The sequence below is a fragment of the Rhinolophus sinicus genome, linkage group LG04, assembly GCF_036562045.2.
Source record: "Rhinolophus sinicus isolate RSC01 linkage group LG04, ASM3656204v1, whole genome shotgun sequence".
In the NCBI taxonomy this organism is placed as follows: Eukaryota; Metazoa; Chordata; class Mammalia; order Chiroptera; family Rhinolophidae; genus Rhinolophus; species Rhinolophus sinicus.
The window spans coordinates 141,511,998-141,530,845 of NC_133754.1; the positions used below are offsets into that span (position 1 = coordinate 141,511,998).

Consider the following 18,848-nt stretch of genomic DNA (forward strand, 5'->3'; position numbering starts at 1 on the left):
GACCAGCAAAGACTCGTGGCTAGTGTACTTCACCTCTTTGAACTACAGGTTGGCCTACTTACCTGGGTAATTTGGTAATTAGTTGTTTTCCTCCTCATTTGGTCTTGCATGAGGAGCAAATTCCTCTGGTAAATTAAAAATACCAACTTCTATGGCCCTAGCTGGGGAAAGTGAAATTGAAAACATTGGTGCTGAGCAATTTAAATATGCCCCCAGGTATATTATCTCTAAAACTTTCAGAAACTCTAGAGTTTTTAAAAACTCCCCTACTACCTGGTAAATTCAGAAATGCCCCTAGATTGAGACTCACTGATGCAAAACAAGTTTTACAGGAAATAATTATGTAAATTAATATTGTTGGCTAACATTTTCGATTGCATTTACAAATTAAAAATACAGTCCAACAATTATTAGGCCATCTTCTAATTGTTTTGACAAATAACTAGGAGAGAGAATGTGGTATGGTGGAAAGAGTCAGATAACTCTGGATCAGATCTGACCTTTAACGCCTTTTGACCTGGTCCCCAGTCAAAGCAAATTATCCCAAGTCAAAGCTTCACTCCTACACTAGATGAAAAGCCTTCTGTAGTCCCTGACTACTTTGTAGGGATCTATTTAAGCTCTTTGAAAATCCCCAGAGTCATAAAAATAGAAAGGTTTGTACCAGCTCCTAGCCTGCTGCCCAACCCACATTTCCTTTGAGAATCATGTGCATATCATTAGCTCATATCTGCTTTCTCACTTTCATTACAGTTTTATATCTCATTTTATGGACCATCATTGGCCTGTTTGTCTTCAGAGCCATTCCCCACTCTCCTCCTGTTTTGTATCACAGGGCAGACATCCCTTATAGGATGTATTTCTTAGACTTCCTGTGTCAGATGGAAGTCATAGACAGGAATGGGGGGGTAGAGGGGATAAGGGATAATTCAGGATGTTGTCCCTTCTATCTTGGGTGGTGTCTCCAACAGTGACTGTCTTCTCCCTGCCCCCAAACATACCCCTCCTTCTGTAGTTCCAACTGCTTCCAGTCAGCCCTCACCAAGATGTCCTGGCCCCAACAGATACCTCTAGTTTTTGAGGTCTCTGAGCAGCCCCTCCTCTTGATGTGCCTCTAACCCTAAAAGCTTCCTGCTGATGTTTACTCTACATTTCATTATTATCTTTTGCTTAGCTTTTCAGCTTACCCATCACTTTTATAATTAATTCCATGTATTAAATTCACTCTCACACACCCAGAATGGTTTCTGTTTTCCGTACTGGACGTTGCCAACTTTCTTGAAATAATAAAAACATCTTTATTGCCTTTAATACTCAGAGTAGCCAGCCTAGATCCCAAGCCTGTCAATGCTGAAAATACAGATTCCCCAAACCCACCATGCAGAGGTAGTGATTTAGTTGTATTTGATGCGTGGCCCAAGATTCTGAATTTTCAGAAAGCTCCCCAGGTTGTTCTGATGCCCAGCACTAGTATAAAGAACAGCAAAGCCGTATTGAAGTGGAGGTTCTGGGAAAGGTCCCCTGTATTCATTCACCCACTAAGGACTTCAGATCTACAGACCAGCCTCACATAAGAGCCTTGGCAAAATTAATAATGACTACATCCAATGGATATTGTAAGATGGTACATTACAGGTGTCAAAACAGCACAAGATAAAATGGAGAATGCCAAAGGATTATTTGCAGAATTAAATGAGATCATGTATGTGACAGCATCTCATACATAGTTGTTGCTCAATAAATAATAGTATCTCTCCTTCCCTCAAATTGAGCAAAAGCACAGAAATGTGGAAAGCTATGAAATAATGTAAGTTATTTATTCCTGAAGCTAACAGAATCCAGATACTGAATGCCAGAAAGGATAGATAAGCAATGAAATAGTAAAAAAAAATAAAAAATAAAAATCACTTCTTGGCATGTATTACTGTTAGCTGAACTGGTGTCTCAACAATATAACCATCTGACACAATGAGTTGGCTCTGTTTAATGTCAGAAATAATTTAAGAAAATAAGTTCATACTGAGAGCCTGGTCTCAAATTACATATTAATACATTTCCTAAGGAGACGTGATTCTTACAATTATGCCCTTACTTGGCTGCTAGAATTTCTGCATTCCAGGCTTTTGCCAGAGACTATAATTTTGAGTGCTCCACCATCCAATTCTTATCAAAAGTTGGTTATGAGAAACAATATTCATGGAGAACTGCCTGAAGGGTATGCATTCTGTTCATTCCTCTAGATAGTCTAAATATTATTCATGGTTTAGGTCAGCTCATCAGATCTCCATGTGATAGCTTCTTGTCAATTTCCCTTTCCTGGTCAGGATTAATGAGAAAGACTCATCTATCCTTATGGAATTCTTGAACTTTGTGTTAAAAGAGAAAACTTTCATAGGTTTCTAAACAGAGAAAACCAGTAAGTTACCAAGACAGGAGCATCAGAGTAGCATGAAACTATTTATCGCTAAACCAGGAAGCAAGAAGACAACAATACCATATTAACAGAGAGATGAAAGGAAAGAACTGTCAACCAAGAACCTGGCACTGGCCAAGAGATCTAGTCCCATGAGAGGAGAAAATAAAGACGTTTCTGGACATAGAGTGACTCAGAGTGGACCATCCATATGCCACTTGTGAGGAAACTACTTGAGAAGTATTCCAACGAAGTGAAAATTGAATCAGAACAAAGGTACTGGAATAGGGGGAAATGAAGAGCCAAAGAAACAATGATGAACCTCATAAAACTTATGGTCAAGTCTAAATAAATGATGATAATGAGACTATGGATTATGAATTGTCAATTAAGGTTTCTTGAAACAGCAGAGCCATGTCAGCTAAGAGGAGGTATTATATTTAGTAGTTTGGAGTGGAACAGTCAGTGAGAGAGTAAAAATATTTCAAATATTTCCTCTTGTGAACAAGGAAGAGAGAAGAAATGTCATGGGTTGTGCTCTCTGGAAGCAAGTGCTGGGACAGAGCTTTGGGTGTGAGGTGTTTATTAAGGGGTCAACACCTATGTTTTGAGTTGAATTGTGCTCTGCAAAAAGATACGTTGAAGTCCTAATCCCCCTCCACCTGTGAACGTGACCTTATTGGAAATAGTCTTTGTAGATGTAATCAAGTTAGGATAAAATATTCATCTGATAATACTGGTATTCTTATAAGGAAGGAAAATGCCCTGTGAAGACAGTAACACACCAGGAGAACTCTGTGATGACAGAGACAGAGTTTGGAATAATGCAACCGTAAGCCAAGGCGTGCCAAGGATCAGTGGCCACGACCAGAAGCTAGAAAGAGGCAAGGAAGGATTCTGTGCAGAGGTTCACGGCCCTGCTGATACCTTGATTTTGGACTCACTGCCTCAGAAATATGGGAGAACAAATTTCTGTTTTTTTAAGCTCTGGAGATTGAAGGATAATACAATCTGTGAAAGGAGGAGCGAGGAAGCTTGGTTGGGCAAGTAGAGGGAGAAGGCCAGCTCTTATATAAGACCCACAAATCCCAGGCCAGCTTGGTGGGGAGCTTCCCCATCATTTAGTCAAAGCATGTGGGCTGCCCCATGGTGGCCGTGAGCTGGGGTGAGGTGGCTTTCTGCAGAGGCAGACCCTAACAGAGCTGGCAGCCCTCATTGGTGAGCAACCTTCCTTCCTGGAAGGGAGATCTGGGTGGCCCATCTCCATGTGTACTACAGTAGGCCAAGGGAACAATGTCTGGATTGTGAGGACAGCATACAGTCACTTTATTTAATAGAAAAATAGGTTTTTTAAATGATTTAAAAATAGACAGATAACCGAGCAAATATATGTGAAATAAATATTTTTAACTACTAGGAAGAAAATGGAATTGTAAATTGATTAATCCAGCAAAAAAAATAAAAAAGGAATGAATAAAACTAAATACAGTAGCAAAAAATGTAATTAATAGTAAACAGATAATGATGGAAGCAAGCCAAATAATCTTATCATGATAGATGTGAATTTGTTTCAGTCCCCTTTCAAATGACGAAGACTCTTAGGTTGGCAATAACAAAACAAAAATCCAGTTTTAAACTATTTGTAAGGAATACAGCTAAAATAAAATGACAACCAAAAATATTGAAGATAAATAAATGGACAAGGATATGCTAAGCATATGCAAATAAAAGGAAAACAGAAGTGGAGATATTAGCATCAATTAAGATAGAACCCAAGACCATAATTATCAAATAAGAAAAGATACTTTTAATGATAAAAACTAGAATTCACAAGGAGACTGTTATACACATTTATATGTACACACACACACATACATATACACACACACCATCAGGAATGAAGAAAAAGACAATACTCAGATCCCAAAAGAATTATAAGAATTCAGTAAGGGAATATTATGTGCAACTTCATGGCAACAAATTTAAAAATCTAGAGGAATATGTTTTCTAAAAAATATGTAAATTATTATACTAAAATTCAATCCAAAGAGAGGTTGGTTATAAATTCCAAGAAGTGAATAATTGTAAAAAAAAAAAAATCTGAATACATATAATACATATAAAGAGAGTCTTCCAATTTTATGAGAAGTACTAATTTCTAATACCAAAACTTGATAAAGATGGGACAACAATCAATCAATTTCAGTCATGAAAATACGCTTTTAAAGTGGTAGCAACTCAAATCCAAGTTAGGGTTTATTCTATAAATATAAGGATGATTTGCATTATAAAATCTATGTTACATGTTGACATAGAAGAATAAAGGAGAACAATCTATGACTACACCAACTGATGAAGAAAACACATTTGATATAATTTAGACATTCCTTATGAAAAATTAAATTACATTAGAATATAGCAGAGAGAACCTACTATGCTACTAAACAAACAAAAGCATTATGTTGGAGGGTGACTACTGTAAGATTGTTATTTGTGCCTGATACTACTACTATCGCTCAACTGCTGTTACTTAACATTGTTTTAGTTGTTCAGTGAATGTAATAAGAAAAGACATAGAAATAAACTGTATAAATATTGCAGGTGTTGTGACTGAGATTCTACTTAAAATCTTTTAAAATTCCGAAAGTGGGTTTGGTAAAATTACTAGGTGAAAGATAATAGATGAAACCCAATAGTTTTTCTTTCTGTGAATTAATAATTGTTTAGAAATGCAAGTAGAAAATTCCCTATTTTAAAGGTGACAAGCTAAAATATTTGGGAATGAATTTAGTAAGACATAAGACAAAAAACAAAAAATAAGATTGTAGTAAAAGACATAGCATTCATAGAAATATGGAACTATACCTATTTTGAATGAGAAAATTCAAAATTCAAAGAAAAATCAATTCTTCCCAAATTAATATATAAATTTAATATAATTCTAGTCAGAATTCCAACTTGGAGGGAGAACATGTCAGATAAATCAATATGATTTTAAAGTTCATATAAAAATAAAATACAAGAAAATTGCTAAACTTGGAAGAAAAACAGTATAGGAAAACTGCACCAGCAGCTATCGAAGTATACTATCATCTTCCTGCAGTTAGGACAAATGATATTAGCTCAGGAACCTAAGTAAGTCTTTGGTACATATTAGAGAGTCCAGAAATAGATTAAGGTATACAGGAAAACGTAATATATGCTAAAGGTAGCATGTCTTTCTAGTAAGAAGAAGATAGATTTTAAAGTAAATAATGTTGGGGCAATTAGCTGTCCATCTGGGGGAAGATGAGGTTAGAGTCCATGTAGAATAAAGATCTAATGTTTCAAATGGAACTGTAAAGTTACTAGAAGAAAATATAGAATGCATGTAGCATCAGGTTCGGGGAACTGTCCCAAGTAAGATAGTAAATCCATAACTCATAAAGGAAAAATTAGCAGATTTGCCTATATAAATACTTAAAATGTCTACGTGACAAGACAACATAAACAAAGCCAAAAAATTAACAGTAGCTTGTAATTCATGTGACAGAGTTAGTGTTTAATATACTGGGACATCTTATTAGGTTGGTGCAAATGTAATTGTGGTTTAAAAGGTTAAAATAAATTTAAAAAAAAAAGTTAAAAATAATTGCAAAAACCGCGATTACTTTTGCACCAACCTAATACAAAGTGATTATGAGAGAGAAAAGATAAATAGCACAGTATAAAAATATGCAAAGGGCATGAACTGGAAATGTCAATCACCAGTAGTAACCTGTGAAAAGGATAAGCCCCATAAGTCGTACGGGAATGAGAACTAAAACAATTGCGATGCCATGATCTTCCCATCAGGTTGGCAAACATTTTAAAGATGGCGAACATACAGTGCTGATAAGTATGTCAATAAGCAGCTGCTCTTCATGCACCATTGGACTGGTTGCTTTAACCTTTCTACATAAAGGAATGTAACAGTGGTTACAGTGGTCCTTCAAATAATAATGTGCTTATCAAGTTTGGCCCAACTTCCAGGATTCTGTTTTTTCCCACAGAAATGAAAGTACTAGAACTTTAAAGATGTTTGAATAAGGCTGTTTATTCCTGCTTTGGTTGTGGTCGCCGAACCCGGAAATAGTCTGAATGTGCATTCACAAGGAAGTGATGGTATATGCATCTTGTGGAATATTTTACAGTTATTTAAAAATGAAATAGATACAGATATATATAGATTTGAAAAAATATCTGAAACATATTGGTAAGAGTAAGCAGAAATAAATTGTGTGTGTGTGTGTGTGTGTGTGTGTGTGTGTGTGTGTGTATGTGTAAACAATCATAGGGAAGATTTTGGAAGGACATGCAACACATTGGTAACATTGGTTATCTCAGGGGAGAGATACGGGTGTGTCCTTATTCACTTTTACTTTACTTGTCTCTGTATTTTTAAAATTTGTTACCATGAACAAGTATCTCTTCTGCAAAGGAGGTTTGTTGAACTGTTATTGAAGGTTGTGTCATCTAAACAAAACTCATGAAAATCACAGTTGATTTACCACAGGGATAATGTTGAAAAATGTCCACACGTCATATGGGGACCCTTTTATGAAGATCCACAAGAGGAATTTCTTGTCCAGCCTTAATCCCTCGATACCTGGAGTTTGTTTGAGCAATTGGTTTGCTTTTATCATATGGACATTGGGCATTTAGGTAACTGATGGTTTCTTTGTTTGCTGTGACCACTAGGAATATCAGAGTGAAACTGGAGACAGGGTCACGTGGCTTTTATTCTATGTGTAGCCCATGCTGCTCTCCCCACCTTTGTTTTCCCTTCACACACATTCCTTCCTTCATTTTAGTTTTAACTGATTGCATTGTATGTATCCCTATAGCCACCTCTGATCTTTTTGGGAGATAAAGTGGAAATATGAGTAAATAATGACCAGTGATTTCTATTTTAACAGGAACCTGGGAAGGAAAACAGTTTCAACAATGAATAGGCCACCCATCACGAGCAACTACAGATGACTTGCCAGTTCATTTACTAAGGTAAGGAAATATAATCTATATTTTTAATTACTTCCAACTGACTCATTATGGAGTCATTATCTCTTTTATTTTATACTTGTTTACAAATATTCTGAATCATATATCTAGTTCATGACCTGCAACTTTGATAACAAATGTAAAATAAATAACAAGCAAAAATAAACAGCATTTTGTAAATGTCAGTATGCCATAGCGGCAGAACCCGGATGTGATCTCTGATATTAATTACTGTGTATGGTTAAATTTTTGACTAACATTAGTGTTTTCCTTATTTTTAAATGTAGCAGTGCTCACTGCAAAATACTTGGAGACTATGTCATGTATAAAATGAAAACCTTTAGCACTCATAATCCCATCATCCATAGATAATCACCAGTATTTCTGTGAATTTCTTTTCTCCTTCCTTTTTTGTGTACATAGATATGTACATGATTCTAATGTTCTTTAAAACATTGTTTTCAATTCATACTTATTTTGGCTTCCATAGTTATAAGTGATGCACCTTAACTGATGTAGGAACATAGCAAGTCAAGGAACAAAGAGTAATTACCATTGTAACCATTTTTTTTCATATTTAATATCTTTTTAAATTAAATTTATTGGGGTGACAATGGTTAGTAAAATTACATAGGTTTCAAGTGTACAATTCTGTAATACATCATCTATAAATCACATTGTGTGCTCACCACCCAGAATCCGTTCTCCTTTCATCACCATATATTTGATCCCCTTTACCTTCATCTACCATCCTCCCCACCCTCTTACCCTCAGGTAATCACTAAACTGTTGTCTGTCTGAGTTTTTGTTTATTTGTTTGTTTGTCTTGTTCCTTTGTTGCTTTCAGTTTTATATCCCACATATGAGTGAAGTCATATGGTTCTCAACTTTTTCTGTCTGATTTATTTCGGTTAGTATACTAATCTCAAGATCCATCCATGTTGTTGCAAATGGCAGTATTTCATCTTTTCTTATGGCCGAGTAATATTTCATTGTGTATATGTACCATATATTCTTTATCCAATCACCTTTCGAAGGACACTTTAGTTGTTTCCATGTCTTGGCCACCGTAAATAAAGCTGCAGTGAACATCGGAGCACATATATCTTTACGGATAAATGTTTTCAGATTTTTGGTTTATACCCAGGAGAGGGATTGCTGGGTCATATGGTAATTCTATTCTTAATTTTTTGAGGAACCTCCACATTGCCTTTGTAATAGCTGCATCAATCTATTCCCATCAACAGTGGATGAGGGTTCATTTTCTACATAGACTCTCCAATGCTTGTTATTGTCTTGCTGATGATAGCCATTCTGACAGGTGTGAGGTGATATCTCGTTCTGGTTTTGATTTGCATTTCTCTAACAGCTAGTGAAGTTGAGCATTTTTTCATTTCAATAGCCATTTGCAGTTTACCAGTACATGCCTAAGCCTCTCATTTTTCTCTCCTACACTGATGTCCTAGTTAATAGGTTCATGTGACCTTTGTTAAACATTACCCTACGGAAAAAAACCTTTGAGTCCATGTGGCATGTCACGACCTCCCTTTATTATTATTATCTATTTTGTGCTGCTTAAAGGGGATCATTTTTAAAACAAAACAAAACAGAAGTTTATCTACTTCTCTCCTCTTCGATGCACGAGAAGATGATGGCTCTGCCCAGAAACGTGCAGTTGGAGTGGTGAGAAGTGACTGGGTTCTGGATGTCTTCCCAAGGCTTTGCTGACACGTTGACTGGTGTAAAAAAAAGGAGGACTTCGAGATTTGGGGCCTGAGAAGCAAGAGGTTGGAGATGCCAGGGGAAAGTGCAAGTGAAGGAATTTGGTTTTAGATGATCTAAATTTGAAGTGTCTGTTAGATATGCAAGTGAAGATATCAAGAAGACAATTGGATGTGTAAGTCTGGGGTTCAAAGAGAGACCTAGATGGTATATAGAGATCCCCAAGGAAGTGAGTATGGATAGAGAAGAGAACCAAGGACTCAGTCCTGGACACTCCAACATTAAGAGGTTACAGAGAAAGAAAGAGGAACAAACTAAAGAGACTTAGAAGTGACCAAGGAGATGGGGAGAAATATTAAACCAAGAAAGCATGGTGCTCTAGAAGCAAAGTGAAGAACATTTAAAAAGCGAGTGATTGATGGTCTGTATCGATTTTCTGATAGGTCAAGCAAAATGGGGGCTTAGCGTTAACCATTGGATATGACAACATGGAGGTCACTGGTGATAAGGACATTCTTAGGGCAGTGTTGGAAGCAAAACCCGGATTGAAGTGCATTAAAGAGAGAATTTGAGAAAAGGAATCAGAGATTAAGAGCAGAGATGTTTTTCAAGGGGCTTTGCTGCAACGGGGAATAAGAAAGTAAGGGGGAAGTGGAATCAAGAGAGAGAAGGTTTTTCATTTTTTAAGATGGAAGAAACAGAAGAATGTTGATGGAATGAAACAGTGAAAAATTGATGTGAAGAGAGAAATGGGAGAATTGCAGGAGGGATGTGCTTGAATAAGTGAGAGGGGACGGGATCTGCACAATTTAAATAAGCTTTTTATGTTTGGGAATTATTAACGTTTGTCACATTTATTGCCAATATTTTTCAGCTTGCTGCTTGCCTTTTAATTTATTCGTGATCTGTTTTGACATTAAGAAGCTGATGATTTTGAATAGTCAATTAATTTTTTCATTTGTGATTCTCCTATAATTTTTAAGCTTATAAAAATCTTTGCCTACTCGGGGATCAAATATCAAATAAATGCCTATGTGTTCTTAAAAATGATTATGTAATTTGAGCTTTTAAGGGGTAAAAAGCTCAGAATTTGCTTTTCACCCTGAGCCTGATATTGTAAAACCATTCAGATATCCTAATTCCACTAATATATCATTCCAAACTCACTAAACTATTACAAAAAGACTAGACAAATCAGTTATTCTCTAAACAAATTAAGCAGATATAGTGTGTGAAGCAGTAGTGTGTGAAACATCTGTCCTTGAAAATTTCATATTCTAATATGGACAGATTGAATGGATGCAAATGGAATTGAAACTTTATCTGTTGAGGGCTGTGATACATTGGTCTGGTGAGATTGGCTTGCCATGGTCCATTCTTTCATTTAGTTGGATGGTTTTTAGTCACATCAAGCTAATGACAATGTGAGTAAAATCAATCATTTAGTTCCAATGAAGAGAAGTGGCTGGTAAATTCTTAGGTTTAGCACCCACTGTTTAGTAAAAGGACAAGATTTAAAATGTACTTCAAAGGCTTATGAGAAAGTCAGTTTTACCCCTCTTTGGTGTATAGAATGCTCTTCATGCAATTTGAGATAAGACCCTTAAATATCATGGTTCCCTGATTATGTACTTATCTTTGTTTACTATGTAAGTAACTGGTTTCAAAAATTCAGATGAATTAAAATTTAAATGCATAAACCTTATTATTAAAAAGAGAGAGAAATACATGTTTAAATAGCTGATAACCCCCAATGGGAAAAAAATATTTTATGTAAAAGCGTTGGAAGAAATCACAAAGGTAGTCAATAGTTTTGAGTATGAAAAATGTAAAACTTCTCTATGTCATAATTATAAAATAAATTAAAAGACAGGAGCATGGAAAATATTAATAATGTGCTTGGAAACAGATTAATAATCTTAATATGTAAAAATCAATAAGGAAACCACAATTATCAATAACCATAATAAGTAAAAATCAATAACTAAAACAGTAAGACCCCACTGGATAAATGGATAAAACAATAGAAAACTCAAAAGAAGAAATGCAAAGAGCTAAAAAGATATGCAAACAATGTTAACATTCACTAATAATTTTCAAGATGCAAATTAAAATTAAGAGATACTTTCTTATACCTGTAGAAAAGATAATTAAGTAGAAAAAGATAATTAAAATGACAGCCATTGCTAAGTGCTTCATGAAACCAGCTCCCACTCACTGCTGACTATGTAAATGGATATATTCTTCTTTGGAAGAAATTCAGCAGTATGTAATAAGTGCTTTCAATTTTTTAGTGGCCTACTATTTATAGGAATCTCGTCCAAGAAAACACTGAAGTTGAGCAAAGATAGAAGCATAAAATAATTTGTAGAAGCAAAACCCTTGGACTACCTCAACTATCCGTCAATATTAGCATTATTAACTATAGTATTAACACACACAATTTTGTTTACACAGTGGTATCTTGAAACTAGAAAAAATTTTTATTCTTACAGTGACACTTTTATAACCATATAGGAAAATGCTTACTACATAAATGGTCAGGGAAAATGCTAGGTAACATGGTATAATATTTTTAGTATGAAAGTGCATAGAATAAAAGGTGGAAACAAATATGCCAAACTGAATGGTGGAATTGCCCAAGGGTAATAGAACTGAGTACTTTTTTTTCTGATTAATATTTTTTGGTACTTTCCAGATAGCTTTATAGGAAGTATCTATAACCAGAAGAAAAGGGTTTTTTATAAAGACTTTGTAGAATGAAATTGATATACATGATATAGGCTTGGACTTCCATAGCCTCTTTCTTGTAGAATATGGAGTAAAGTATACTACCAAAATGATTTAGAAGTAAAGATTTACTTTGGAAAGATTGGGAACACTGATTTTTTTCTTTTTTAAGTATTCTGAGAAATCTCTTCCTTTCTTGGAGATAATAGCAATAACAGCAAAAATGTAATTAATCAAAACAGATCCTCTAGTTAACAATATTGTTAGCATACTGTATTTCAGAGTAGTGTTGTCAACTCAAAAAGGTACATTTTTCTGTTGTAGATGTCGTCTGCTGCTGAAAATGGAGATGCAGCACCTGGAAAACAAAACGAAGAAAAAACCTATAAAAAGGTGAGTATTTTATTTTCTTCAACTCAGAAAGAAGAGTGCTTTTATTGCTTAGACTGTTAATATTGTTTGTTATAAACCCCTTTTTCCTCCAAAGCAGATATGCATAAGTACTGTCTTAGTTTCCTATTGTTGCTGTAACAAATTACCACAAACTGAGTGGCTTACACAACACTAATGTATCATCTTACGTTCTGTATGCAGGTCAGAAGTCTAACATGGGTCTCACTGGGCCAAGATCCAAGTGTCAGCAGGGCTGTGTTCCTTTTTGGAGATTCTAGAGGAGAGTCCATTTTCTTGTCTTTTCCACTTTTTCCAGGCTACCTGTGTTCCCTGTATCATAATTCCCTTCCAACTTCAAAGCCCATGAAAGCTGGCCTTCCACAAGCTATATCACCCTGATACTTTAAAAGGACCCTTGTGAGTATATTGAGCCCTCCTGGATTAGCCAGGATAATCCCATTATTTTAAAGTTTGCTGTTATTGACCTTAATTTCCTCTGCAACCATAACTCCTCTTTGCCATATAACAACATAGTCCCAAGTCCCAAGGATTAGGACGTGGACAGCTTTGGCAGGCCATTTTTCTGCCTACCAGATACTGTGATATAGAATATTAACAGAAGGTAGCTATTTGAAAACCTTCTCATTCAAAAAAAGAAGGCCCTTATGGATGGATGAGCAGTTCTGTGCTCTGTATGTGAATCCTTTAATTGACTCACTCCTTTCCACCAAAATTTTTAAATACTTTCTGCCTTTGATTTAAAAAAATTTTTTTCTGAGATGAAATTCTGCCTCACTCCCTTCTAAGCCTCTCAGATTCTGTGTCTTCAGCCCATTTCACAAAAATCTCTTTCCAGTCTTCCCAGTGTATCGTCCCACTCTTTGACAAATTCTTGGCTTCTAGCAACCGAGCTAACATTCAGAAACATTACTGGGTCATATATGTGCCCAAGTACCATGACTCCTGATTTTAAATTGGCTAAACATTTTAGCTTTTAAGAGTCTTCGCCTTCCTTTTCTCTTGGGAATAGGAGATTTGGGTATTGGAGATTTATTATCTCTTGACTTTTCCTTTAGCCTTTTACTCTTTAATGGATAGCTAGCAAGAAGCTCTGTCGTGAAGTACGTGAGCCATCTGGTCTGTCCACAGATATTCAGGTCATGGAACTAATATGTTTTTTTGTTCCATTTTCATGTGGGAAGATATGCCCTTTTTCCTGGTGCCTCTTTTCTTCTGACTTTTCTACTCAGTCAAACCTAGCAATATAAACAGAGAGGTTACCATCCAAAGTGATGATGTAGTTGGGAAGAGTAGGGTGAAGATTCAAGTGCTCAGAAGTCATATGACGGGACGTAAAGTGTGTGCATCTGGCCAAAGGCAACTATAGACTTTATTTTTAGACACAGGTGGAAAAACCAAATCCTATCTCATTTACTTAAGACCCCTTGTAAATTCAGTCAAACATGAGAACAACATAGAGATGGTCTAACTGTCAGCCTGTCATTACTTCAGATCAGTTTCTGGGAGTTTCCTCAATCAGCATCAAATGCGGTATGATTCTTGACTCAATTCTGGCCTACGGCAGCTTCTCAGTGATGCACAAGTAGTAGAATATGACCGTGACGTGTTAGAGTTTGCTAAGTGTGCCCTGCCCAATCATTTAGTAAAGAAAGTTTTTCATAATATTACAGTGATCATTCTATGATTAATGTCTCTAACACAATATTTGATTCAGCAATGCTGGGAAGGTTACAAACACTAAAACTCCGATTCTGAGAGAGCACAATTCCAACAAGTAAGAGAAGATGCAGGAAACTTAAGAGGAAAAAAAAAGAAAAAAACACCAAATTTTTTTAAAATATGTGATGGCATGTGGATCTTTTTGATGATCTCTGATTTAAAAAGGAACATAAGCAATGGAGGAGGAGGTATGTGGTCTCTGTGTAAGAAAAGCACCAAAAAGAGAACACAATGCCTAGATTTCAGTCCTCAGTAAACACTGTGTTGATATGCACAGCAAGAAGGGACCACTTAGAGAAAGGATCGCTTTACTAACAGTTAAAAGCCCAGCTGAGCTGTTCCATTTAATTCTCCTCAATTATGCAAAAAGATCCTCAAACTGGTGGTGTTCATGTTGCAGTTAGAAGACGTGATAATAAGAGTTACATTAGCTATTGCAAATATGGTTGTCCCTGGGCCCAGACGAACCCTTTCCTAAACGAAAGAACTTGAAGCTAGAATAGGGAAACCACTGAGTATCACTTTTGAAAAATTGGAAGAAGGGAAACGTTGTCAAAAGGCAGGAGATCAGCAAATATTGTCTCTATTTTCAAAAATGGGGAAAAGGTACGTTTTGGAAACCAGATGTGAGACTGTTCCTTGGCGTAATTTGACATTGGGTTAGTAAACTATGGTTTATGTGCCTTTAGAGAACAAACACATCTTTTACAAAACTGCAGAGCTTCATAAAGATATAGTTTGTTAAATGAACCACATTTTATGTTAAATTAGTTGCAGACAAGGAGAATGCTCAAGTTGTATGACTATGGATCTAAAAGCACCTGGAAGATTCTTGTGGCACCCTCTCAGACAAGACATGTGGATTAAATATTATGATTAGTGTATTGGTACCTGGTTGAACGAATGTTCCCAAAGAATGGTAGTCTTGCTCCCCAGTCACTTCGTCTCTACCAGCATGATGCATGAGTTGACCCTATAGTTTAACATTGTTTACCCATGACCTTAATGAAAGCATAAAAACTGAGCTTTTCAAATACACAAATGACAAAAATCGGGGAATGATAACTGAGAGACTAGATGAGTGTCATCTAGGCCATGAGCCACTTCGTTAACTATTGTCCCTTTTACAGATACCTTTCAGTTAAATTTTTTTCCCCCAGTCCTGAAACCCTGACCATGGGGTATGCACCTTTTTAATAAGGAGTTTTGATGACCCGTTGGGGTTTTGCCTGTGACTGAAGCCAATCTGTTGGCCCCAGGTTAAGAACCCCCTGATCTGCTATGCTAGGCGTGGAGGAGGATTTCAAAGGAGTTTATAAGGAGCTTAGTGTCCAGTGGGGAAGGGAGGACATGAAAACAGTTTCAGAACACAACAGTCTGTTATAAAGTGTTCAAAAAAGAAGAAATCAGTGTGGGTTCGAGTAAATGAGCTGGCTTCGGCTTTCTGTCTCAAGCCCCAGATTTATTGGGCAGCTGCCAGCCACTCACAGAATCGTAAGTGCTATGGTTTCCATGTGTTTTTAGGGAACTCAGTGTTCACGGAACAATGTTATGTGCTCTGAGTCTCAATTGTTTCACATGATTATTTGGGCTGATTGCTTCTTGTTCTTCCAGTTGACCATTTCCCTAATTTATTATCAGCTCATGACAAGCCCAGGAAGAATACCTAAAGTCTGTTGGTGAGGTTGTGTTTTCAAGCTAATGGCTAAAATAAGACTTTTGATTATAACTGCTTAAAACAAACATGTTGCCCCATTAAGATAGGCACTAAGGGCTGCCTGGCTGTGTTTACAGAGTGTAGTATTTCCGTTCTCAGTTCATTTATTGAGTGTCTTCCATAAGAGCTGTAAATGAAAAAGCCTACAGGAGCCAGGCAGGTAACAAGGGAATGAAATAACCATGGGGGAAAGTGGTAAACAGGAAAATACATGCCTTCTGTAAAGGGGGCAGGTAGCACTCAGCTCCAGCTAAGAGAGCTTTGCAGAGTGCTCACTCAGGGTTGCCAGATATACTGGTTTTTCAAGAAACAAAAAATGTGAATTCTGATGTGAACTCTTCCAATTTTGAAAGGTTGGCAACTGATTCGAAAAATTTCAGAAACACACTCTGGAGTAAACAAGCCAGTATCAATCACCTCTGGCCCTCATGCAGGGGGCTATTTGCAACCTCTGCACTGTTTGGGCCAAGATATGAAATAAGAGAAGAAACACATGTAAGATCCGTTCCTTGCTTCCTATAACCACGGAACTTATTTAAGAGAAAAAATATGGGCCCATGTGAAAAAATTAATAATGACTCAAATTGGTATTAAGTGCCAAGACAGGTGACATTTCATTTAATCCTCTAGCAAGCCCTGACAAGCCCAAATCTCATTACAATCTTGGGGGGAAAGTCCTTTTCTTGGACTCGTTCGTTAGCAAAGCATTTTCCTGGGATAAAAATTTCCTAGATGTCTCATTGCTTTTTGGAATGGCAGAAAATCTCACTCCTTAGGTGACTGTGTTGATTCACCCACTCATTTGTCTCAGTGACGGGCAATGTGCTGAACAGAGGCACAGAATCATGGATGAACATGATTTGTTGCCGGGACAGGAGAGACTGGCCTAAACGCAACTAAATGCGGTGCTCGGGGTACCTACCAGGCGATTTGGGAAGTATGGGCTGCCTCTAAGTGACAGCTAGTCTTGGGTGCTGGTTTGAGGAGTTTGGACTTTGTGTTCTGTCCTGTCTATCAGAACTTTCTGCCACGATGGAAATGTTCTGTAATCTGCAATAATACAGTAGCCACAAGCTGCAAGTGGCTATTGAGTATTCAGAATGTGGTCAGTGCGTCTGAGAAATGAATATTTAATTTTAATTTCAGTTGAATTTAAACAAGCACATGTGGCTAGTGGCTCCCGTGTTGGACAGCATGGTTCTAGGCAGTCAGGTACTATGACATTGGTTTGTAGATTAGTGATGTGATTAAATGACAGCACAAATCACAATGTAGGATGAGCTGAAAGTTTCCAATCAGAGTAACTACTACCAGAAATTTTCTGTCATTGATGGAACTAGAGAAGTTTGATATATATACATTATATATTATATATATAACATATATAATATATAATATATATTATTTATTTATTTATTTATTTATTTATTAACAAGGTGGTAAAGTTAGAAGGAAGCAGAAGGCAGGACATCAGTTCACTTTAAGAATGGTTTAAACTCAGGTAAAATACCACTGCCAGAGTTTTCTCTATTTTATATGTGAAGAAATTGCCTACCCTACCCCCATCCTTCCAAAACAAATAGATGTCAGTCTGGTTCAATGATTTAACCCAGGTCACCCAGTGAAGACAGACATTAAGAGGACATTGTCAGGGAGATGCTGAAGATCTCCCACCGTGTGACGTCCTAAGTTTGTCCATCAGAGTTGATCAGTGTTTCCCAACCACCTGGACATGGACTGGCGTGGGACATTTTTGCAACCACCGTTAGATTTTCTTTCTGCCTCACGTCTCCACTCAGAAGTTGTCATTTCAGGCCTCCCGCCCCTCCCTGTCCTTCCATCCTGGCCCTGCCCACAGTAGCCCCCCACTGGGAGATTCAGGTTTTGATGACTACTGCAGGCTGCCTGGGGTGTGGAGGTTGCCCGCCTTTGGCACCAACACCCCAACTTCGGGTGCGTCATGAACCTCTTGAACTGCTTTCCACCCTGACAGGCAACCTGATGACAGCGCTTAGAATGCTGTAGTAGGAAACTGGCCAGACTAGGACACAAACAGGGTCATCGACCCAAGTTCCCCAGTTTTTCCATTTTGCTTGATTTTATCTTTTAAGACCTTGGCTGTCATTTCTCATTCCAGGGTCTCAGCCAGTTTCCCTCTCAGTCGAGGCAGGCAGCAATGAGGTGGCAGGGAATAACGCCTGCCGTTTACCCCATTACAAGGAAAGACGTCTTTCATGATTTTTTAAACCTGAGTGAGGTAATGACTCAGAGGAGGAAGCATTTATTTAAATACAAACTATTCTATAAAATATTCTGGGAAAGTACATAGGCAACTGGTAACATTGGCTGCCTCTGGGGAGAAGTGGGTGGTGGGAATCTTGCATTGGGGGAAACTTTTCTGTATATACCGTTTATGCATATTTAAGTTAGAACCATGCAAATGGTTTACGTATTCCAAAATGGAATGAATAACATTTTAAGATAGGGGACGAGATGGCTGGCGCATGTCCCATGCCCTGACCTCTCTTCCTTTCCTTTAGACTCTAGAAAGCAACCACTGGTCTAAAACAAGACACTTGCTTCCTGCCCTGGTGGAACTACACGCTATAGCTTCACAGAGATACCCTTGTCTGGGTGTTGAGTGTCCATATCATAAGTAGCATCCGCACTGGTCCCTAGGAAGAGTGATCCTTTGGCATTCCGAGTGTTATTTCTAATTCTCCTCAATCTGAAACACCCTAACCCAGTGGTTCTCCACCAGCACCACTTTTGTCCCCCAGGGAACGTTTGGCAATGTCTGGAGACATTTTTGGTTGTCACAGTTGGGGCCTGGTGCTTTTGGCATTTAGGATGTAGACGCCACCGATGCTGTATCCTATAGTGCGCAGAACAGATCACGCAAGAAAGAGTTACGGAAATACTGATAGTGGCAAAACTGAAAAACCTTGCCCAAACCAAACTACCCTTTTAAGTGAAGGGTGGGCGTGAGTCCAGCTCTTGTAACTATTAGTTATATAACCTCGTGCATTTTCCCTAATTGATCTGAATCTTAATTTTTCTCATTGAGGAAATGTAATTAATACCTACCCTGACCGGCTTGTAGTGCTATGAGGA

The 18,848-nt window shown here is 37.3% G+C and overlaps 1 protein-coding gene across 2 annotated transcripts in view; it reads left to right on the top strand.

Moving 5' to 3' along the window:
* PIP5K1B (phosphatidylinositol-4-phosphate 5-kinase type 1 beta) overlaps positions 1–18,848 on the top strand; it is a 280,007-nt gene that overhangs the window by 91,708 nt on the left and 169,451 nt on the right. For both annotated transcript variants that reach the window (XM_019730369.2, XM_074330528.1), the window contains exons 2-3: positions 7,351–7,435; positions 12,209–12,277. In XM_019730369.2, coding sequence (XP_019585928.1) covers positions 12,209–12,277 — 69 coding nt within the window. In that variant the 5' untranslated portion in view covers positions 7,351–7,435. The remainder of the gene's footprint in view (positions 1–7,350; positions 7,436–12,208; positions 12,278–18,848) is intronic.